Source organism: Ctenocephalides felis, unplaced genomic scaffold, assembly GCF_003426905.1.
Source record: "Ctenocephalides felis isolate EL2017-DRISC unplaced genomic scaffold, ASM342690v1 CF-g0.4_SCAFFOLD_01170, whole genome shotgun sequence".
Lineage (NCBI taxonomy): Eukaryota > Metazoa > Arthropoda > Insecta > Siphonaptera > Pulicidae > Ctenocephalides > Ctenocephalides felis.
The window spans coordinates 81858918-81884160 of record NW_020537324.1 but is presented as its reverse complement, the minus strand read 5'-3'; the positions used below and the strand labels follow the sequence as shown (position 1 = coordinate 81884160).

Sequence of the window (25243 nt, the reverse complement as noted above, 5' to 3'; positions counted from 1 at the left end):
TTGATAGTGTCGATGTCAGTGGTATAGTGTAGGTTTCTTATTACGATTCTATAGGCTTTTTCTTCTTTCAATTGATACGTATGGAAAACTACGTTTGCAATTTTTAAATAACTAGATAAGTTCGAAATTGTTCAATTGTGCTGCAAAAAATTTTGAAATTATTATTTGCCAAACTTCTTAGAAAATATTGTTCGCGTGGAATGATCTTGTTAATTGCTTCTTTCATGTCGTTTATTTTATCGACGCTATACACATAAATAGGAGGAGGTTTGTTTACAATCGGTTGAACTGGACTGTCATTGTCCATGTTGATAGATGATAAAGCCGTGAATCGGTTTTTGTTGGTAATTGATTCTAATGGTTTCGGTGTTATTTTACGTTTTTTTGTTGCTAATTACCTGCCAAGAAACGCCGGTTGTGTTCAGTATTGCTGCATTGTTTTGTTGAGAGTTATTGCTAGATGTACTTGCAGTTTGTAATGCGCTGGTGCTCGGAACTGGGCTACTTGGAGTATTAATTGTTTCATTTTCATCAAATGTATCCATATTGTTGAGAACATTAAATGTTTGTACTATCAGACCGTTGGTCTCTCGGTCCCCACCGACGGGGGACATTTCACTGAAACTTATACCTGATAAAAGGTTTTGTTTACACTTTGTCACAAAATTATTTCAGATAAATACTGATTTAATTCACTTTAAATATCGAATGTTTTGCTTTGCTCCGATGTTATCGGTACCGTGTCCGAAGACTGAATGATACACTTAAAGTATTAACATTTTTGATTCTCTAGAAATTGTTTAGAACATACCTTACTTAGCAAAACAACGTTTGCCGGGTTAGCTAGTTTAGTATAATATCACATCACAACTGTGTATAAGAGCATTTTTTTTATTAACTTCCCGTAGGGTAGTTAAAAACAATTTTTCTAAAAAAAATATACCTAATAAATAAGATAGATATCATGATCTAAAGCTAAATGAACATCGTAAAATATTATAGGCTTATGAAATGCTTACGAAATACCTAAAACTAAAAATTCAGTCCTGTTTGATTTTCTAAACGGAAACTAGTGGTGTATACAATATTATTCGCCCTTCTTGTCTTTTACTCCATTCACATTATTTCTTTTCCTCTTCCAGATTGGTGCCGGCTGCCATCAGGCGTCAAGTGCTCCTGCCTGCTGGCGGGTACGCCCGAATACGAGCGACTGAGCCCGACGCAGCACGATGAAGTGCAGGCGACCGCCGACCTGTTCAGGCGCATGACGGCCGCCGCCTCGGTCTCGCCCGAGAACAACGATGACGACTTCGGCTTCGATTCGGGATCGGGAGACTATTCGGAGGGAAAGGACTCGACTAACGAGAAACAGGTAATAGAAGACGAAGTTATTTTAATTATATATTTTGGGTTACACATTATTTTGTTCAAAATGGTACTGTAAGTGTAATAGCTGATGTCCGAAGGGTTTTTGGTTCGAGTCCTGGTACTGACAGAATTATCATTTCGTTTGGTTGAAGTAGAATTTGAATTGTTATTTTGAGATAGAAAAGAATTAGATGTTAGAACAAGAAGTAATGTTAGATAAAGAATAATAAAAATGAATAGTATAAACCAAATAAGCGAAGGTAATATAATTTTAAAAAAGTGTAATAGCTTTTCACAGTTACATTTTTATAAGTTCCACGGCTTAATGCAGCGGCTCCCAACCTGTGGGGCCCGTACATCTGTTTCCAGAGTACATTTATCGAAAATAATCCAATCTTTTTGGAACGATATTAAAAAATAAACAAAAAACAATCAGTTTTTATGCATTTTTTAACATAATACTATAAATTAATATCAGTTGAATAATTTATAAAATTAAACTGTTGAAAAAATAAGAGGATGCAAAAAAAGTTGGAAAACACTGTTTTAATGTGATAAGCGCTTAGTTACTTTAAGCAATAAGTTACTTTAGAGTTGCACTTATTAATGAAATATGTCTGAAGTCAAACTAATGTTTCTTTTTGATATTTATACCATTTGGAGGTTAGTTCTCTGCCGTTGCCAGTATCAAATATGTATCCTCACACGTACCTTCTAATAACACTTATTAACTTCCGTCATAGTAATAGGCCGAAAATCGTAAACGAAAATTTTTGCATTTCTCGACGTTTTGAAGGTTTTTGAATATTTTGGCATATCTCAGAAAAAATTGATGTGTGTGTGTGTTTTGTATGTCTGCATTTTTTCATCCACGGGTCAACCGATTTGAATGGTTTGAAAAACATTCGATCCCTATTGATAGGGAGATGTGCTGATTAGTTTTTGGCAAAGGCAGGTCCTGCCATTTCGAACATACAGAGCTAAATGTGCAAAAAATGGCAGTTTTTGAGTGAACTAAGCGTCTGATTTGAATTATTCAAAGAACTTTCTGCTTGTTTAAACAAAATAATTGCTTTTGGAAAAAACATTTTCGTTACTATTTTTTTAAAAAAAATGTTTTTTTCAAGATTTTTTTTTGTATATCAAAAATAATTCAGATTTTAATTTTAATTCTTTTCTATACACCATTAGTTTTTTTTTAATCTGACCCTGGTAGTTTGTCACGCAAGTGAACTTAGGTGATCCTCGAGGCGGCTTTTGTACTTTTGTGAATAAAATCGTATTTTATCCTATGTCTTTATGGTTTAGCCAATCTTCAATATACTTTAGGGCTTTCAAAAAAATTTATTCGTTCACACGTTTCGTTTCGAATCATTGATTGGAGAAATACTGAACTAATTAAATCTTTATATATATATATATATATATATATATATATATATATATACCACACACAGATATATATATATATATATATATATATATATATATATATATATATCGATTGCAATTAACTCTGAATTTTCTAAAAGGGCTTCTCGGAATTTAATGGGATTCTTTACGTAACAGCAATTACGTATAGGCACGTGCCGAGATCATAAAAAATCTACATTTTCTATATATATATATATATAATATATATATACATATATATACATATTTATATATATATAAACCTTGGATTTTTTTGTTTGACATTTTCAAACTTAACGTAATTTTTTTCAAACTTTGTGAGATATTTTTTAGAATTTGTTAAACATGCTGATTGATAGCACACATACAGTAACGTGTCGAAACGTACATCAGATTTTTGTTATTTTGACTATTTGGCTGCAAATAGACTTTTCTAGAAAATATTTCAGCGTCGAACAAATTATTTCAGTTTGCTCGTCAGTAGAATTCCATTTCTTGATTTTTGACAAATTCAGTTTGATCGTCAGTAGAGTCCTCTCATTTCTATCTTCAACAAATGTGAAAATGCCGTCAAGCTAAGCACAGTATAAGTGAAAATGTTGCACAGAATTATTTGCGAATACGTTAAGACTGTGACTATACAGGATCACTATTTTTTTGAAATTGTTTGGGAGAAAATGAAATGAAATGAAATTGAAAATGTTCTGGAGATGAGTTTATTTATAATTTATGATTATGATTTGATTTGCACAGATATAACAATAAGATAGCAAAAATAATGAAAGTTACAGTATTTGTAATAATAAATTTGAAAAGGTTTAAAATTTCTCGAAATTACGAATTACGGTACGGAAAGTTCCAGCAATTTGCCTTAAGGCACGATGCCATACACCACTAGTTTTGATTTGAGTTAAAAAGCTTTCGCAAAAGTTTTCAATTTCTTGTGACTATCCACATCTTTGGATCATTTCCCTTCGGCATTTTCCATCTTCACAATTAGATGCCGATAATGATAGTAAACAAATCAAATGTGATCTTCGCCATCACCATCACCATAAGTAGAAGTTGGAAGTAAATAGATTTGTTTTTGTCAAGTCTAAAATTAGTTGTTACGAATGCGCGTTAAGAATATTTATTACCTTGAGACATACAATGTCGTCCCAGTCTGTCTGTCTTTCTTTCGGCGAAGATGTTTCTTTCGGCCAAGAATCAATTATAAATTAAAATTGATAGAATAGATAGATAACAAAAGATAGACATCTTTCATCGGCCATTTATCTTTTTGTACAAAAGACAGGCTCAAGAGAGGTAGTTCATCCGGAAATAGTTCTAATTAATTTATTAATAAAGAGGACTTTAGGTTTACTCTTGGGATCTTGATGAAACAAAAAGTAAGTTTACAAAATTTTGAAAGGTATAAAAAATACTGCACAATGGAAATATTCATCCCTGTCTTAGGTAATTTGGATTGATATATAATTTTGCTGTCGTATATGTCATCTATATCAAATTCGAAACGGAGGTATTATCTACATATATAAAAATAAGTCGGGTTTTCCTTCCTGACGATATAACTTCAGAACGCACGAACCGATTTCGACAATTTTGCATTCGTTGGAAAGGTCTCGGGCTCCGCAAGGTTTATAGCTATGAAAATTAGTGGTGCATGGCATCGTGCCTTAATGCAAATTGCTGGAACTTCACGCACCGTAATTAAAAATTCGAGTAATGACATAAGTGAGAATTATCGGAATTATGCTTGGTTAAGGCAACGAGCAATTCTTGCCGCCAAGAAATATGTAGTACACGCACTGAATTTCACCATTCAATCAAAAATTGCTGGCGATTTGGTGACATACCAATGATTCCGACTGGTCTTCCGTTTGACTTCAAACGATTGCAATTTCCAGTTCGCCATCGCTTAGTGTTTGCGGGATAAATTTCAAATAGATTATTTAGAAAATCAATGATTTTCACATGGGCAGTTATACGTTGCCTGTTCACGAGTTGGGAAACCATCCGCTTTGTTTGTGTTAACGTCAGACCAAAAAACAAAAAATGTGGTTTACCAAAAAGCACTTCAATGAAACGGATAATTTGCGGATTCACTTTCATTTACTTAGAGAAGTTCAACTAAAAAACAATGCATTTTTGTAATCTAAATAAATTCATTACTTACATTACATTCAAATTTTTCCTCTTCAAATATAAAAGGACAAAAAATTTCTTCATCTTTCTCACGAAACCATCTGGTGGCGAAACGGAGTTCGTCGGGTTTGCTAGTAATTTATAAAACAGTAGAAGGGCTAATATAAATATAGGGAAGATGTTTTACAATTTTGTCCTGGATAATCCAGTTTGCAACATTTTATACTGGGTGGATTAGTATGCAAAGGGAATTCCTCGCCGCCTTTCTCTGAAATATTTGCCAAATTATGTGGGCAGCTAGTATATATATCGTTTATTATATTTGTCATAGAATAACTTTTATCGTGGTTTTTAATTCGACAGCAATTTGTAATTAGAATCAAAACATTCCGACTTATCATCACAACAAATTGATGTTTAGACCCATAAATATTATTTTAGATAAGAGACGATAAATTTTTTACACGCATATTATGCAAATATATATATATATATATATATATATAAATATATGCATTGTGTTTATTTCTATCAATATTGTTGATTTTTCCATTTCCGATTGAAATAGATAAAAACAAATTATTACTACGCGATTACGTTTATAGTTAATTTATTTTACAAATATGTCATTATAGTAAACAATATAATTATATTATATATCTAATATATATATATATATATATATATATATATATTATAATAAAGCAGCCAATTTGGCGAACTACAGGTGTATTCAGATCGAATCCTAATGTATACAAAGAGAAACATAAGTTAGATTTAAAAAAAGACCAATAAAAAATTTGCTGAATTAATATTAAATTGATTTATTTAGTACGTTTCGGTACTAAATATGTGTCATCATTCAATAGTTCTAGCAAGGTATGCGTAATACGACGCAAGATGATATTGATAAAATCAACAAATAAGAATGTTTTTGAAAATAATTTAGAGAATAACCAGAAAAATTTTGATTTGTAAAAAAATGGGTATTTTTATGAATTAATAATATAATATTATCAAGAGTATATTAATTTCTTATCTTTCATTTTATTTCATCCAAATTTAAAACTTGAACTGAGATATTCATACTTTGTCATGTTCGTTGTCGATTTATTTTATAATCATTATATTATAAACAGAGCAAAACATAATAAATAAATGTTATAAAATCAAAATATTTTTGATAAAATTCTGTTATCAGCTATAACAGTTTTCAATACAAGTTCTTTCAAAATATTTGAAATCTTAGTTCATTTTTGATTACTATAGTTTTACTGCAAACTATGAAAAAAGCATTGTGTAGCTGATTGATAAAGAATAAATCTAATGTACTATTTTACTTTTGATTTAGTGGGTGCTAATTTGAAAAATTTGAAAAAAAAACTTGGTATAAAATATTAAATTGAAATTTTATGGGTTCTTGATATTAACTATTTAAGGATGACACAAATTTCTTGCCGAAACGTACAGTATAAATATAATTTATTGAAATTTATTTTCTACTTAATATTGGCTACTAATATTATTATAGAATTTGAACTTGCAATAAAAAAAATAAAAAATGAAAAAAAATATGGTTGTTCTTTTTGGTATGAACAATTTAAGGATGACACACATCCATTGCCAAAACGCACGGAATATATATACATAAAATATTATTCTTAATTGTATTTATTTATTTTCAGCTTGATATTTTATACAATTTTTTGCTATAATTTATTTTAAAAAAATCAAACAAAATATATTGTTTTTTATCATTGGTTTGAACTGCTGAATGATGACTTACTGTGAACTATTAAAATGTTTTATGTTTTTCTTGCTGAATGATGAACACATAATACGTCGAAACGTACAGAATTCTTTCATTATCTATTCTATTTTCGACATATTGTATATAAACATTTTACTGAAACATATTTGAAAAATGACTGAAAAAAAAATTAGTGTTTTTCTTGGTATGAACTATTTAGGGATGACACACTTCCATTGACAAAACGTATGGCATAGATATATATTATTATTACTTGTATTTATTTATTTTCAACTTAATATTATAAACAAAAAAATTCTAGAAGTTTTTTTGAAGAATCAAACTATGTGTTATTATTTTTTCTTGTGTTCTTGGAACTGCTGAATGATGACATATCTAGAGAATAAACGTACAAAGGAAAAATCCTATTTTATTATTCATGATATTTTATTTTGAGTTTATCGATTGAAACAAAGGGTTTATATATTGCCTATATATATAAATTTAGAGTTTTCATCTAAAAATGGGGGCGCCCTTCTATCCGTTCGCCTATAGTGTTCTGGTAGCCTCCGTTTTATTGATTCGACTTGTGTCCTTTGACTATATATGTGGAAGGATTTTTACCTATATATTTTACCTATACATAAAAGGTATATATAGATACATGGCTTATAAATATATAGTTTTCAATTTTCTAACTTATAATTGTTAAGCATTATCACAACTAATTAAATTCAGTCTTTTGGTGATTTCCATATCAGCTGCTGAACCACATTCAGTGTCATAACATAATTTTTTTTGATATTTATTCTTTTTATTTTTATATTGACCAGGCTTAAATTTTATACTCCAGAAGATCTTATAGTATCGACAATACGTTTTCAATCGTAAATTACTGTGATAAAAAATCTCCTTTTTATTACTAATCAGAATTTAACTCGGATCATAAGTTTGCAACTGATTTTTTTTATGTAATAGATCTAATTATTTCTGCAAGTATGTTTTTCTTCTTTCTGTCCAATATATGAATTTAATTATAAATATATTTTATTTTTCTATTTCAGGAAGAGTTGTCTTTCCACAATGACGACGGTTCCTACCAATTGGTGACAGTTGAGAGGAACTTAAGGGCGGTTGACCTTTGTCAACTTTTAGCTGTCAAAAACAGGGGCATCAAGGACCCCAAATGGACACTTTACGAACACTGGCCGGATCTGGGACTAGGTAATAAATTAATGAATGAAATTATATATATATACTAGATGACCCGACAGACGTTGTCCTGTATCCATGCCTACAATTTTTTAATATAATACTAATATTTACGCTTTACCTAAAAATAATAATTATTGACTGTTTAATACTTAATTTAATATTTTAAGTGAATTAATTTGTCATATCATGTTCATATGTATATCATTCAATCTGCCATATATATACTGTATCTTATATTATTTTAATTTCTGGCACATCTCAGCTGCTTTTTGGTAATAATAATGTAGACATTTCATTTTTCTTATTCATAATCATAAATTATTCTAATAATATTTAGATTCATAAGTAAATTGGAATTTTTGGCAGATGATAGTTTTCATTTATTGTCAATGCAAACGACTACATGTCGTTTTTTTCAATTTTTTCCATTTATTTTATATTATAGATTTCTACAATATTGCACATACATCTCAGTACTTTATAATCACATACATTCTAGAAAATTTCCTTAACAAATTTCAGAAAATTTTATCAAAATCCAAATAATCGTTTAGGAGGAAAAAAACAGTGGGTGCTTATGATTTAATATGAACTTTATATAAAGCTCAAATTGATTCTACGTTTTAGTTAGTAAACGTTTGTATGTGAAAAAGAAAAAGTTTGTTTTTAGGGTTTTCCCGGCAATTATTCGATTTTTTCTTGCCGTAAGAACCATCTCTGGACTTCTACGAACATTTTAAAAAAAGAATTGGCCAAATTGGTCCAGGCGTTTTTGAGTTATGTGCTTACCAACACATTTTGCGATTCATTTTTTATATATAGAAGATATATATATATATATATATATATATATATATATACGTGGTCTGTTCAAAAAGTACCCGGAATTTTCGTTTTTTCAAAAAATATTTATTCGTCTACATTAATGTGGTCCCCTTCAAAGTAGTCCCCCCCAGATATAATACACTTATGCCAGCGTTTTTTTCCAATTTTCGAAGCACCCTTGATATTCACTTTTTGATATGTCCCTTGAGCACTCTCAGCATTCGGCCTTTTTTCTTCAATCGAGGAAAACCGCCGTCCTTTCATGGTCTCTTCACTTTGGGAATAGGAAAAGTCACACGGAGCCATATCTGGTGAATTTTTGCACTTTGCAACACTTTATTTCATTTTTTCGCAAAATTTAATACAAATTCTTTGATTTTCAATTCATTGTAAAAATCGCCGAGCTCAGAAAAACACGTCGAACCTTAGCGACTACCACAGACAAAGTAAACAGTGAATATAGCTGAAAATTTCATCATACTTTAGGGCATGTATACCAACACAATAAAAAAAAAATTTTGACAATCAGACACTCCAGACCCGCGAAATTTAATTATTAGTAATTCCGGGTACTTTTTGAACAGACCACGTATATATATATATATTAGGGTGGTCCTTAAAATGGCCATTTTCGAATTTCCTTGCTTCCAGGGGCTCAAATGGTTCCAAATAGATAAAAAATAATTCTCTGAAAGTTTTAGCTCTTAATATTAACGTTTAGATAGAGCGCAATTCAATCAAAGTTTTGTATGGAAATAGCATGAAAAAAATTTCAAAAATTTTAAAAATGTTTTTTCAATGTAATTTAGCGAACAAATGAATGAATAAAACTCATTCATTTGTCGCTAAGTTATACCTAAAACATTTTTTTTTAATTTTCAAAAAATTTTCCATGCTCTTTCCATACAAACTTTGATTGAATTGCGCTCTATCTAAACGTTAATATTAAGAGCCAAAACTTTCAGAGAATTGTTTTTTATCAATTTGGAACCATTTGAGCCCCTGGGAGCAAGGAAATTCGAAAATGACCATTTTAAGGACCACCCTAATATATATATATATATATATATATATATATATATATATATCCCACTTGCGTTGTAACCTTGATCAGTGCCCATAATGCACCGCTATTAATAACATAAAATATAGGAGGGCAATATGTGCTCCTTCAATTTCTCCTTTGTTAATATAATAGTATATTATTATTTTACACAAATTTAGTGTTCAATCAATTTTACATCATACTCATTTTTTCTGTCATTTTTGCTGGTTTGATTACTGGATGATGACACACATCAAGTGTCGAAACGTTTAATGGAATAAATAATTTTGTTATTAATCTTTTTTTAATTCGACGATTGGGCTGCAAAAATATTATATATAATATATATATATATATATATATATATATATCATTTATATTATGTTACGAATATGGTGTGATATCGTTTATTCAACTGTATCAATATTGATTGTCAATCGAATTCGCAAAATGCGTGCCATTTTGCAATAAAATCATTTTGCCACGAATTTTGTTATTGTGTATTGACGGAGCCTAATAATTGACCCTGACCTATAAAATTTCAAATAATAATTGATGGACTAGTTAGTTGTGTATTCATGGTCTAATGTAATTTCAGGCAAATTATTAATTGAATTATTATTTGAAATCCAAAAATGTAAGAAATTGTAATATAACAAGAAAGAGGCTTGTTTCTGGTATTTTTTAATTTTTTAGAATATTTTAAAAAATTTGCACTTATATAAGTGCTTAGCTCGGCGGCATTTTTACATCTTTCAATAAACAGTCTAAACCCACTTGGGTAAACATTTGTACCAGAGTTACGCTTAGACTGTTAGGCTGGATAATTATATAAGTGTTAATGGACATCACATTTTTTACCCAAATTTTGTCCTTGCTCACAGTTTTTTTTATGGAACTTTTATGTCCTGGTTTCTGTTTTCAAGTTTGTGTTTTTCTGCCCAAAGTCGTTCAACTTTTACATTCTTGTTGATCTAACTCTCATCAATCACCTCAGCCCTTTTTTCCAGTTTTTCCTTATTTAGATCCACAAGAATAACCTTCAGACAATAAACTTTACTGTATTTCCTCATTGTCGACCTTGTCATCGATCTATTTTTTACTATAGCTTGCTTTTGTCTACATTTCTTAGAGTCCATTTCTCTGATCTTTCTTCTTCATGTCAAAGTTTATTATCAAAGTGTTCAGTCTTTGTATTAATTTAATCTCGAGAATCAAGTTTACTTGACACTAAAGTTCTCTTCTCATCTTCTAGGTTGTTGCTTAATTTGCGTGTCAGTAGAGTACTTTTTTTTAGTCTTTTGTGATTTTTTTTTTTATTTTCAGAACGTCCTCTCGAAGATCATGAGGATGTCCTGAGGACTTACAGGGAAATGCAGTGCTTTTCCAAACGAGCAAGAAAACGTTTCGTCTTTAGGAAAGACCCTAGGAAATACGATTATTTTGCAGACCCACAGGTAAATAAATAAATATTATATATATATATATATATATATATATATATATATATATAGTTTTAATCATTTATTACTTTTTGTGTGAAATTTTGTTTACTTGTATTTTAACTTTCGGTTTATTTATTTATGTCGCATAATGCAGAAAAAATACTCTTGTATTTGTGTTTGTTTTAAATTTGTTTTCTAAATTACTATTATTAAATTTTATTTGCTTTTATTATTATCATAACGTGGCAAAGTACGAACCTGGTTTTGATTCAGAATCGCGAAAATGGTGGCGGCATCTGTTGTTCGAATTCGGAACTCGGAATTTATATGTGGATTATTTCTTTTTTATAATATATATATATATATATATATATATATATATACATATAATTTTTATAGAATCTGTATTAATTCGTTTCGACATATGATTTTATGTCATCATTAGTGAATATAAACAATTTGGTTAAATAAGCATAAAGTACACTAATGATAAATAATAGATATAATTATTATAAGCATAATTTTGTGGTAAGAACTTTTTTTAAAAAAAAGTATCATAAAATGTTTTTATTTATTTTATGCTTTTTCAATAATTACGTTTTTTTTCTTTTTTGTATGTTTTTCCTGCTAAATGATGACACACATCCAGTATCAATACGTTAAACTAAATATTTTTACTCCTTGAATATGATGGCACACATTTAGTGTCAAAACGTACAGAATAAATATCACACCTAGAAATAAAAAATATATTTAGACCTTCAATGTGATGGCACACATTTAGTGCCAAACGTTCCGAATTATTATCTAAGATGAAAAGATGATACACATCTAGTAACGTTTAGATTTTCAGATTGATGACACATATTTAGTGTCAAAACGTGCAGAATAAATATCCTTACATCTTGAAATTGATTTTACATATTAAGTGCCAAAACGTACTAAATAAATATCTCTAGTACTCCTGAAACATAACATACATATGGTTACATTTAGATTTTAAAAACGTTGACACATATTTAGTGACGAAACGTACAGTATAATTTTTTGAAGGACTATATTATGTCAATGAGATACTAAGATATATCAGTCATTATGACTACGATATGTTATGAATTTTACTTGGTACTAAAAACTGTGAAATTTTTATCTATTTGCTGTGCGATAAGGCATATTTTACATATAAACGAACCTAGAAAGAATGTTATGATAACTGCATCCTATTGATACGCATTTATATCATACGGTTTTATGTGTGAAACGCCTGATTATACAGCAAATATATATAATTTTCGCAATTTTTAGTACCAAGAAGGAAGGATAATATAGTGTTGCCATAACAATAGCTATGTTACCGCAAAATTGGCACCATAGTCTTGAATTTTGAAACACTACTTTTCTGGTCTTGCACAAATGGTCAAAAATTCCACACATATTTCGCACAAAAATCGAAAATGAAAATGTTTATATCTTTACGTTTTAAAGGTTTCTGAACATTTTGGCACACCTCTCAAATTATGGATGTATGTGTATGTATGTATGTATGTCTGTATGTATATATGTATGTATGTTTGGACACATTTTTCCGAACATGATTTCGGGCGCACAAATCAACCGTTTTGAATGGTTCAAAAAATATTCGATTCCTCTTGATAGGGAGATGTGCTGATTAGTTTTTGGCAAAGGCAGGTTTAGCCGTTTCGGAGATACGGAGCAAAAAGTGCCAAAAACGGTAATTCAATTTTTGAAAGAACAGAGTACCCGATTTGAATGATTCAAAAAACATGCTACTTGTATTGACGAATGAATTGATTAAATTTTTGGGAAGACAGGTCTAGCGGTTTTGGAGACACGGATAAAAAATTAAAAAATATGATAATTGGTAGTCAAAAATGAGCATTAGAAATATGCACATCAAATTATCGGATATATTTGATGAAGTTTTTTCTTGTTATAATTTTGTTGGTTTCCGTACCATGATTGCTTATTTTTAAAGTTTACTTATACGGATCAAGCAAATTTCAAAATTTTCGAATTTTTTTTTGACACTTTTAAAAATTTTCAAAAATATACAAAATTTTATACTTCTAACATGAATTTTAAATTTACTGTTCAGTTTGAAAATGTACCTATATATTTCAAATGCGTTATCCTAATCGTAAGAAATATATCCTCAGACGGATTCATTCGGCACCTCTTGCTAATATAATGTAAACTTTCTCAAGCGATAAGATAGTAACTGTATATTTTATGAACGATAAAATACATAATGATTGTAATTGCCTATTTGAAAATGTTTAAAACGATTGTTATTAATCATTTATCAATATTTATTAATTATTGATTTTTTCCCCTCGAATATTTAATTCTGGTACGGGAAGTTTCGGCAATTTGCCTTAAGGTACGATGCTTTTAAATAATTCTTTACATAAAGAGGAATAATTGTTGAATTTTTAACTTCCCATAGGGAAGTTAAGCTATAGTAATCGCAAAAAAATCGAAAATGAAAATTTTTGCATTTCTCGACGTTTCAAAGGTTTCTGAATATTTTGGCATACCTTAGAAAAAATGGATGTATGTGTGTGTGTGTGTGTGTGTGTGCGTGTGTGTATGTATGTGCGGATACAAATTTTCGTCGACGATTTCGGGAACACCGATCAACCGATTTGAATAATTAAAAAAACATTCAATTCGTATTGATAAGGAGACGTGCTGATTAGTTTTTGGCGAAGTCAGGTCTAGCCGTTCCGAAGATACGGGGCAAAAAGTGCCGAAAACGGTAACTCAGTTTTTAAGAGAACGGAGCGTTCGATTTAATAATTGAAAAAACATTTTACTTGTATTGACAAGGTGAAGAACCGATCAAATTTTCATAAAGGCAGGTCTAGCGGTTTCGGAGATCTAACGAAAAAAGTAAAAAAATGAGCCATTTGGCGGTCAAAAATGATCATTAGACATATGCACATGAAATTATCAGATATTTTATAGAGATTTTAACAATAAGTATAAATTTTGTTTGCATTCCTATGGGTTTCGTACCAATGATATTCGTTAGACGTCGACGCGGCGCTTACGCGGTTTGATATTTCGTCTTTATGCAGTTAAAGCAGTACGATTACTTTGAAAAAAAGTTTAGATCTTTCAAAATATGTCAAAATAAAGAAAACATTTTTTTTTTCAAAAAAAAAAAATATAAAAAAAATTTTTTTTTCAAAAAAAAGTAATTTTTTGTCTAATTGTTTGTCAAAAATCTTATTTTTTCGAAATAAATTTTTTTCAAAAATGTTAATCGCTTTTAAAAAAATAATAATTTTTGGTACGGGAAGTTCCAGCAATTTGCCTTAAGGCACGATGCCTTAATTGCCTTGACAAAATTCCACTTACAGATAGTTTTTTAACAAAATTACCTTCAATCAAAATGTGCTCCTTCGGTTGTTGCAGAAGATATATGCTTTACTGATATGTGCAAAATTGTTCAGTTTGTCTAATCCTGCTTGCTTTGTCCAGTGTCTTTAACGAAGTCCTTATACTGAATCATAATTCTAGACTAACACTTTTGTCTTCAATCCCAAGCTTTCTTTCAACTCAAATTCTATATCGTAAGATGTCCTATTAGATTCGATATCTCCTTATTCTTCCTCCCGTTCAATGCAGTCTTCATCTCAAAGCACCACACTTCTACACCACTACCTTCACCTCAAATTTCTCTCCGATTTCTCACCATTTAATTACATTTTATTACATTTCCATTACAATGCGGCCCTTTCTCCTCCGTCGTAAATAATTTTATGGGTCCATTGACAGCAGGAGGACGATGGCGGCGGCTGCGTCAAAAGCATCGTCGACGGCGGCGGCGACCGACGGGAAATGACTTTCTATTCTTTCATTGTGGTAATATGGTGGTGGTGGCGGTACCGCGGCGGTCGTAAAATTTATTATTATCCGCAACAGCAACAGCGCAGATCGTGTGCGATTTATCGCTAAAACGAGAGATTTATGCCGCTCCGTGGAAAAAATCAGACGTTGCTCTGATGGATGGACGGATGAATGGTGAGGGTGGGGTCGCACTGGTAAATGACAGAAAATCAAATATCTATGTTATGTCACCAGAGTCTTATGTTGAGCAGTTGTATTTAGTTTATTGAATGAAGACTGGTATACTGGTACCCCGAAAAACAGGTATACCGTCCAATTTTTCGGCAGTACTATTTATTTTAGTTATTTCGGTAATTGACAGTTAGGGATAAATTCTAGGATCAAATAGATGTGTTAGGTTACCGGTTTCTTATGTTGAAGAACCCATATACTGTCTAATTTTTCAGCGGAATTAATACCTATATTTACCTTAAAAATATATGTCATACTAGTTAACTTCCCGTAGGGTAGTTATAGTAATGGGTCGAAAATCGAAAATGAAAATTTTTGCATTTCTCGACGTTTTGTAGGTTTCTGAACATTTTTAAAGGGCATACCTCAGAAAAAATGGATGTGTGTGTGTATTTTTTGTATGTCTGCATTTTTTAACTTCCCGAAGGTGAAGTTTATGTTTTCATCAAAAAATCCGACTCGCTAATTTTATGTTTTTTCGAAGTTTCAAGCCATTCTAAATCGAATGAGACCGAATTTGGAAAAAGTATCTGTGTGTGTGAACAGATTTTTTGCCGTAAATCGACGTTTTCTCAAAAACGGCTGGATCGATTTCAAAAATTTACAAGTCATTCGATGTATCTCGATGAGGACTAGCGTTTCTGAGTTTTGTGCGCCGATAGGTCAAGCCGTTTCTTTGTAAATCGCAGAAAAGTGGAAAATTTTTCGCCTACGTTTTAGCCCGCAATTCTGAATCGATTTTGAAAATTCAAAAACCGTTCGAAAGATATTAGTTGGGAATCGTGCTAATTAGTTTTTGGTAAAGATTTGGTTTTTTTGCAATAAAGTCTTAAAAAGAAAAATTTGACGATTTGTATGATTTTTTTTTGACGGTAGATATCATAGTTTTGTAGATCATACTAAAATATTACGGCTCTACAACAAGTCGTTTAATTTTAAAAATTCGTCAAAGTTTACAAAAATTAGTATCGTTTTTTTGGCATTTGTCAAAATTAGATCTTTGATCGACGTTTTCTCAAAAACGCCAGAACCGATCTCAGAAATTTAAAAGCCAGTTGATGTATCTCAATGAGGACTATCGTTTATCAGTTTTGTGCGACGATCTGCCAAGCCGTTTCTTTGTAATTTAGAAAAAAGTGTTAAACTTTTCGTCCACATTTAAGCTCAAACTACCGAATCGATTTTAAAAAATCAAAAACTGTTCGAAAGACATTAGTTGGGAATGATATTGATTAGTTTTAGGCGAAAGTCTACCGAGCCGTTTTCTTGTAATTAACTGTTGAAAAAAAATTTAGACCGATTTTTATGGAACTTTTTTTGACGATATATATCACGGTCTTATACAACTTATTGAAATATTACGCCCTGACGATAAGTAGTTTAATTTTAAAAATTCACCAAATTGTAAAAAAATGAGTTTTTTGACGTTTGTTAAAATTAAAAAATAGACCATTTACTTGGTATAACGATAGAGTACATGACCCATTAATGTCCTATGGAAACTGGTTCAATTATAAAAATTGTTGATTTTTGAAAATTTGTTTTTAGAAAATACTCCGAGTCAAAGTGTTTGTTCTCATAAATTAATTTATTTTTTATTGATTAAGTCTCTGAACGTTTTAGATCTTAATATTAACTTGTAGATAGTGCACAATTCAATCAAACTTCGTATGGAAATAGCAATAAAAAAAATTTTAAAATTAAAAAAAAAAATTTTTATGTATAACTTAGCGACAAATGAATTAAAAGTTAAAATTCGTATCATTTTTCATTGAAAATTCGACGCTCTGCAAAATTTTTGAAATTTTTTCCATGCTATTTCCATACAAACTTTGATTGAATTGCGCTCTGTCTAACTAAACGTTAATATTGTGAGCCAAAATTTTCAGAGAATTGTTTTTTATCAATTTGGAACCATTTGAACCCTTGGGAGCATGGAAATTCGAAAATGTCCATATTAAGGACCACCCTAATATATATATATAGCGTGTGTGTATGATGTATTCAAAAAGTGCATTCGTGCATAATTTGGCACTGCATTTATACAGAAATTTGCAAATAACATTTTTACGACTCGGTCGTAAAACTCCATTGTGGTACCATCCTTTATTTTGTTTGTATATATATATATATATATATATATATATACAAAAGTTGTATAAAAAAACATAAAAACTTAATGAAACGAAATAAAAAAAATATTTATTTTCGCAGAAAATTATGATGCAGCAGACTCAGTTTATTATATTTATGCTCCAACAACTTTGTAACTTTGCACAACTTTTAACGACTTTTATATTATTTAGACGAAACCAGGAAAGTAAGTAGTGCTTTCGCAAAAACAATTACAAAACATTATGCAACTTTAATAAAGCAAAGTTAAATACAAGTATTTGTACTATAAATGGTACGAGTAAAATAAATTAGCAAAACCTCAACACAACACATTGTTGTATTTAACAAATCTAATTTTCTTCCTATTCATCTCAATGTCAAAGATCTCAATAAATCACTCAAGAACCTTTCGAATGAATTTCAACACTCAACAGTCATTATTAGGCTACGACCACACAGCGGTAACAAAATCGTAGATAAATAAGCAGAAATAAATTGCTTTGACATTACTTCAATTCTAGTTTTTAGGGACTCGATAGAGTGCGCCACTAACTGTAGCACGTAAATTTACCAATAGGTTGAAAACTAGATAAGATTTATTTAAATATTTAATATAAAAATGATAAGCTTGATTAATTGGAATAAATGAAATTAAAACAAAATAAACGCGTATAAAATATATTTTCAACTAAATCACAAGTATGTTTTCACAAAAATATATAATAAACTAGTTGGTATTGGTATTTTGCCTTGAGGCAAGTTACATGAACTTCCCGATATGTGTAAATAATCGACTTCATTCATGATAGATAAATTAATTTATGAGTAGTTAAAAGTATTCGAAGTGGATTTATTACACATTATTGAAAATCGAACACGTCAACCCGGTCAGAGTATTTTTTAAAAGCAAATTTTGAAAAATCAATAATTTTTATAATTGAGCCAATTTTTTGTAGGACTTTAATTGTTTAGTATGTTCATTAAGACCAAGTACTCTATCGTTATACCAAGTAAATCATCTAATTTTAATTTTAACAAATGTCAAAAAAATATTCATTTTCTCGAACTTTGATGAATTTTTAAAATTATACTACTTGTCCTAAGGCCGTAATATTTCAGTAAGTTCTGTAAGACCATGATATATATCGCCGAAAAAAGTTCCATGAAAATCGGCTTAAATTTTTTTTTCAACAGTTAATTACAAGAAAACGGCTCGGTAGATTTTCACCTAAAACTAATCAGTATCATTCCCAACTAATATCTTTTGAACAGTTTTTGATTTTTTAAAATCGGTTCGATAGGATGAGCTTAAATGTGGATGAAAAGTTTAACACTCTTTTCCAAATTACAAAGAAGCGGCTCGGCAGATCGTTACTGACAAACTATAGGGCTCATTGAGATACATCGAATGGCTTTTAAATTTCTGAAATCGGTTCAGGCGTTTTGGAGCAAATGTCAATGAAAGGTCTAATTTTGACAAATGCCAAAAAAACGACACCAATTTTTGCAAACTTTGACGAATTTTCAGAGCTAAACGAGTTGTCGTAGGCAGTAATATTTTAGTATGATCTAGAAGACTATGATATCTACCGTCAAAAAAAAATCATAAAAATCGCCGATTTTTTTTTAAACTTTATTACAAGAAAACGGCCCGGCCGATCTGTGCCATAAACTAATTAGCACGATTACCAAACAATACCTTTCGAACGGTTTTTGAATTTTCAAAATAGATTCAGAATTGCGGGCTAAAACGTAAACGAAAATTTTTCCACTTTTCTGCGATTCATAAAGAAACAAACGGCTTGGCCGATCGTCGCACAAAACTGACAAACAATAGACCTCATCGAAATACATCGAATGGCTTTTAAATTTTTGAAATCGGTCCAGCCATTTTAGAGAAATGTCGATTTACATTTTCCAAATTCGGTCTCATTCGATTCAGAATGGCTTGAAACGTCGAGAAAACATAAAATTAGCGAATCGGATTTTTTGATGAAAACATAAACTTCTCCTTTGGAATGCTAAAAAAATATTAAAAATTTGAAGAACGTGTATTAAAGTTACATCATCGATGTAAGCGATTAATTTGGGCACAATAGACCCTCTGTTGCACTTATACTGTGTATTGGTATTATGTCACTACATGGTCATTATACTTTTAACTTTTCATTATTAATTATGATTTCTTTTTTAAAAACATTTATTTATGATGCTTTGATGTTTTGTGATATATCACTCTTGACCTATTGTTTAAAACTAAGATTTTAATTATTTCATTTTTTTGTTCCAGAATTTTTTCCCGACTGACATGATGGTTGCAAGTGCTATTGACGATTTTATCAATCCTATATACACGGTAAGTTCACTATTTTTCTGCTGTTCTGCAGAATGAACTCTTTTTCCAATATTTATTTATTTATTTATTTATTTATTTAAATATATAGCCCACAGATTTCTCTAAGAGGACTCAAAAATACAATTATTTAAAATAATGAATAACAAATAAAATATATACAAAATTACAATATATAGTTAGTAACATAAAATGCTAAGATAAAATTGCATATAATGCAGAATGTAACAATAATATTTATAAACAGAATAAGAAAATAATGAGATATTTGAAAGAAAATAAAAAGATTAACTTGTGCAGATGGAGATTATTTGATTAGGTGAAGTGTTGTGAATGTCTATTTCATTATTAATTAAGTTAAAGTTAGAGGACATAAGTAAAATTGGCGAATTTAAGAGAGAATTAGATTTAGGGGTAGGATAATTGAAAAATAATTGTGAACGCGAAGATAGCCTTGGAACATTAAAGGATAGTTGATTGAGAATAAGAGGACAGTCTATAGAATTATTGCAAAGCTTAAATAAGAACATAATTGTACAGATAAATCGACGTGAGGCAAGGGAAGGAATACCAAATTCTTTTAGTAAAGTGTTGTGGTCAAAGCCACGTTCAGGGTAAATTTTATATGTTTTATAATAAAGGTATTTCAGAAATTTTCGCTGAACCTTCTCTATCGCATCAGAGTTGTTGATATGATGAGGATACCAAATAATCGAACCGTATTCTAATTTTGAACGTACAATAGAATAGTACATGCAAAGAAGTGCATTGGTAGACTTAAATTGTTTACAATTTCTTAGTATCAAACCTAAAGATCGATGTGCTCTATTACAAATATCAATTACATGATCTGTGAAAAACAAACCAGAATCAAATAGAACACCTAAATCGGAAATTTTATAACATCTATCAATGCTGGTGTTAGAAATTTTATAATCAAAAAGTATTGGAACGCGCTTATGTGTAAAGCTAAGAATCTTGCAATTTGATATATTTAGATGTAATTTGTTATAGATACACCAAGATTGGAAAAGGTCAAGTTGAGACTGTAATAATGAGCAGTCATCAATAGAATTTATTTTGAGATATAGTTTCAGATCATCTGCAAATAGTAAATGTGGACAGTTAATAGTATCAGAAATGTCATTAATGAAAATAATAAATAGTAGTGGACCAATATGATAGGCAGTAGAGGTCTTTTCTCTATTTCTCTATCATTTGGCGCAGTACTTCCTTATTTGCACCTTTCCTGTCCAATTTCTCGTCTCCATCTATTACAGCACCAAATCTTGAAACCGTACAGGTCTTTTTATCGACTTTCCTCAGAGTTCATGTTTCCTGATTCGTAAATAGCTATTCACTAAATATAATAATTATACAGAAAACTTTATATTTTTAAACTTGTCAATTACTACTTCAGTCTTCGTCCTCCGTGTTTGCCCAATCGTCATCAGCCAACATTTCCACCAACCCCAAGTTCACCCTCGTCGGCCTGGTTTGGATCCGCGCTGGGCCGTCCTGCGGCAACGCTCACGCCCAGCAGCGCGTCTGGCGGCAGGTGCTGCTACTGCTGGCCGGTTCGAAACTCTACTACACCAGGGAAGCAGAAACAGCTGCTAGAGTCGTGAGGGACAGAGAGAGAGGAGAGGCGGTTAAGGATAATAAGGTAGGTCGTTTATTTATTTGAACTCTTGTAACTTTTAAATGGTTTGTTTGGGGTAAATGGAATGTTTGGGGAATTTGTACAAAATTGAATGAACAAGAACTTTGTCTAATATTATAAGACCCTACAGCAACTCCTTATACTCTAAAACCGTTATAGAACACTATGAATTGACTTTAACTAAAATTTACAAGTGCATTTGTTTATTAAATCTTAAATATCTTTTAAACTATTCACGGAATTTAAATAGTGTTTTTGGCAAATTTGTTCAAAATTAAATAATCTACATCTTTTTCATACAACTTGAGACCCTACAGCAACTCGGTATACTTTCAAATTCACCGGAAAATGAATAACTAGTTGGTTTGGTATTTAGTCGAGGCAAGTTACATGAACTTCCCGATATGTGTAAATAATCGACTTAATCAAAAAAAATAATTTAATTTATGAGTGATTAGAAGAATTATTAGGGTTTATTACACATAATTGCAAATGAACGAACACGTTAACTCGGAGTATTTTCTAATAGCAAATTTTCAAAAATCAACCATTTTTATAATTGAACCAGTTTCCATAGGACTTTAATGGGTTAGTATGTTCATTAAAACCAAGTACTCTATAGTTATACCAAGTAAATCGTCTAATTTTAATGTTAACAAACGTCGACAAAACTACTCATTTTCTTAAACTTTGATGAACTTTTAAAATTAAGCTACATGTCGTAAGGCATTAATATTTCAGTAAGTTCTATAATATAAGACCATGATATATATCGCCAAAAAAGTTCCATAAAAATCCGCTTGAATTTTTTTTTCAACAGTTAATTACAAGAAAACGGCTCGATAGATTTTCACCTAAAACTAATCAGTACCATTCTCAACTAATATCTTTCGAACAGTTTTTGATTTTTTAAAATCGGTTCGGTAGGTTGAGCTTAAATGTGGACGAAAAGTTTAACACTTTTTTTCAAATTACAAAGAAACGGTTAGGTAGATCGTCTCACATAACTGACAAACGATAGTCCTCATTGAGATACATCAAATGGCTTTTAAATTTCTGAAATCGGTTCAGGCGTTTCTGAGAAAACGTCGATCAAAAGTCTAATTTTGACAAATGCCAAAAGAACGATACTAATTTTTGCATACTTTGATGAATTTTTAAAGCTAAACGAATTGTCGTAGGGTCGTAGACTAATATATCTACCGTCAAAAAAATAATCATAACAATCGACGAAATTTTTTTTTAAAAAACTTCATTACCAGAAAACGGCCCGGTCGATCTCTACCAAAAACTAATCGGCACGATTCTCAACCAATATCTTTCGAACGGTTTTTGAATTTTCAAAATCGATTAAGAACTGCGGGCTAAAACGTGGACGAAATTTTTTTCACTTTTTTGCGATTTACAAAGAGACGGCTGGGCCGATCGTCACACAAAACTCTGAAACGCTAGTCCTCATCGAAATACATCGAATGGCTTTTAAATTTTTGAAATCGGTCTAACCGTTTTTGAGAAAACGTCGATTTACGGCAAAAAATCTGTTCACACACACACACATACTGTTCCCTTAAATTTGGTCTAATTCGATTCAGAATGGCTTGAAACGTCGAGAAAACATAAAGTTAGCGAATCGGATTTTTTGATGAAAACATAAACTTCTCCTTTGGGAAGTTAATAAAATATTAATTTTAACGCGCTAAATGTACTCTTGCGTATTTTTGTTGTAACTCTTGTAACTTTTGATACATTTGCATAAAGTAAATGAAATATTTTGCAAATTTGTACGAAATTAAATACTCTACAACTTTTACATACAACATACGACTCTAGAACAACTCGGTATATTTTAAAATTAATATTGAATGTTACAATAAAATCCTGAAGCTAATTAGTGCGATGCAACAAAATTTACTTGGCACAGGTACACTTGTTCGTTACATCATATATAACTTTTGAATTATTAGCTGAATTCAAATAGTGTTTTTGGCAAATTTGTACAAAATTGAATAAATAACAATTTTTTCTAACATTATAAGACCCAACAGCAACTAGCTCTACTCTAGAACCGTTAAAGAAAACTATGAATCGACTTTAACGAAAATTATTCATTTCCAAGTACATTTTCCCATTATATCTTGAATAACTTTTAAACTATTTGCTAAATTTAAATCTTGTTTTCGGCAAACCTGTACAAAATTAAATTATCTACTGGTTTGTCTAACATTATAAGACCCTACAACAACTTGGTATACCTTCAAATCGATATTGAATACCAAGTAAGGTTTGGCTGGCATTCATCGCTCTATTTAATTAAATAAAATAAATAGAAACAATTATGTCATATAATTTTTACAGCAACTTAATGTTTAAACATTGAAGAAAATTTTAACTTACTTTTTGAAATTTTACTATAAATAATACAGCTGGAAAATTATATAATTTTGTATAATCGAAACTCGGTTTTAAACAGTTGGGTTGCACTATATGGTACATGACGTAAGCACCGAGTGTAGTCATGCTGTCTAGTATATAATTGGCACTGGATATACATATGTATATAATATACATATACATTTGTATATGTATATATACATCATGTATATTTATACATATATATACATACATGTATATTTGTCTATTACATGTGTATATATACAACCTAGTGTATATACTTTACATTCCCGATGCCGGCTAGAGCGTGACAGACATATCTCCCCAATTCAATCCCCAATAGCGTGCTCTCTTTCTTGCCATCAGCCCACAGGCGAGTTTATCGTTGTAAGTTTGTGTGAGTGTAAGTGTTTGGTTATGTAAAAGCGGAATGAAGTGCTCTGTAGTTGCTATGCAAGTTTGCAGTTTTATTATTTAGGAAATGGCGGATTTTTTTTACTGAAGTTTAAGATGAATTGTAATGGTAAAAGAGACTTTTTTAAGACTTAAGCAGCATAAAAATGATACGTATTAATAACCCTTTCCACACGCTAGTTCCGAGATTTGCATGAATTTTGCCGTCGGAGCTGCGGCATCCGAGTGGAAAGGGTTAATTTCCCGAAGCTGGAACATCCAATTTGCTTTTATCACATTTTTGTGACGTTGAGTCATTCTGAATCTTTTGGCACCATAATTGCAAAATGTATGTGTGTATCTTTCTGAAGCCAACTCCGTTACGGGTCTATATTTGTATGAGTCGGTAGCAACAAACTATCAAAATGCTATGTATTTCCTGTGCAATAAGATATTTTACATATAAAACCCAACTTTATGATTGTCTTTCCAATGAGATATCGGAATATGATAAAATTGTTATTTGATGTTCAGGCGTTTTGTAGGTTAGGTTTTATGTGGTACGCCTGATTAAATTTGATACCAATTCTTTAGCCCACATATTATTTGATTCAATATTTATGTTTTTGCGAGTAGAACTCCTGTTGTAACATTTTGAGCTGAACCAGACGCATATATTGATTTAGTACTGCGAGAATAATATCATCAGCTGGGGGATCTTTAGTAAAAGCAGGATATATATATATATATATATATATATATATATATATAATTCTTATGTCATAATGTTAGTGACAATACTTGTGAACTTTTTTATATCGGGGAAACTAGCCAAAACCTGAGTAAACGCCTCCATCAACATAAAAATGACTCAAAAAATCCCAAGCAATTTAAGACGATGTTAACCGAACATATTAAAAATTTAAACCATAATATAGATTTTTTCAACCCTAAAATTTTACATTTTGAAATGAACGTAATTAAAAGAATATTCGCTGAGGGGTTGTTTTTG

At 30.5% G+C, this 25243-nt stretch overlaps 1 protein-coding gene across 1 annotated transcript in view; it reads left to right on the top strand.

Moving 5' to 3' along the window:
• The first annotated feature begins 1011 nt into the window (after positions 1 to 1011).
• LOC113367774 overlaps positions 1012 to 25243 on the top strand; it is a 126833-nt gene continuing 102601 nt past the window's right edge. The window contains exons 1-6 of the mRNA XM_026609354.1: positions 1012 to 1048; positions 1143 to 1372; positions 7744 to 7903; positions 11091 to 11221; positions 19722 to 19787; positions 21205 to 21450. Coding sequence (XP_026465139.1) covers positions 1012 to 1048; positions 1143 to 1372; positions 7744 to 7903; positions 11091 to 11221; positions 19722 to 19787; positions 21205 to 21450 — 870 coding nt within the window. The remainder of the gene's footprint in view (positions 1049 to 1142; positions 1373 to 7743; positions 7904 to 11090; positions 11222 to 19721; positions 19788 to 21204; positions 21451 to 25243) is intronic.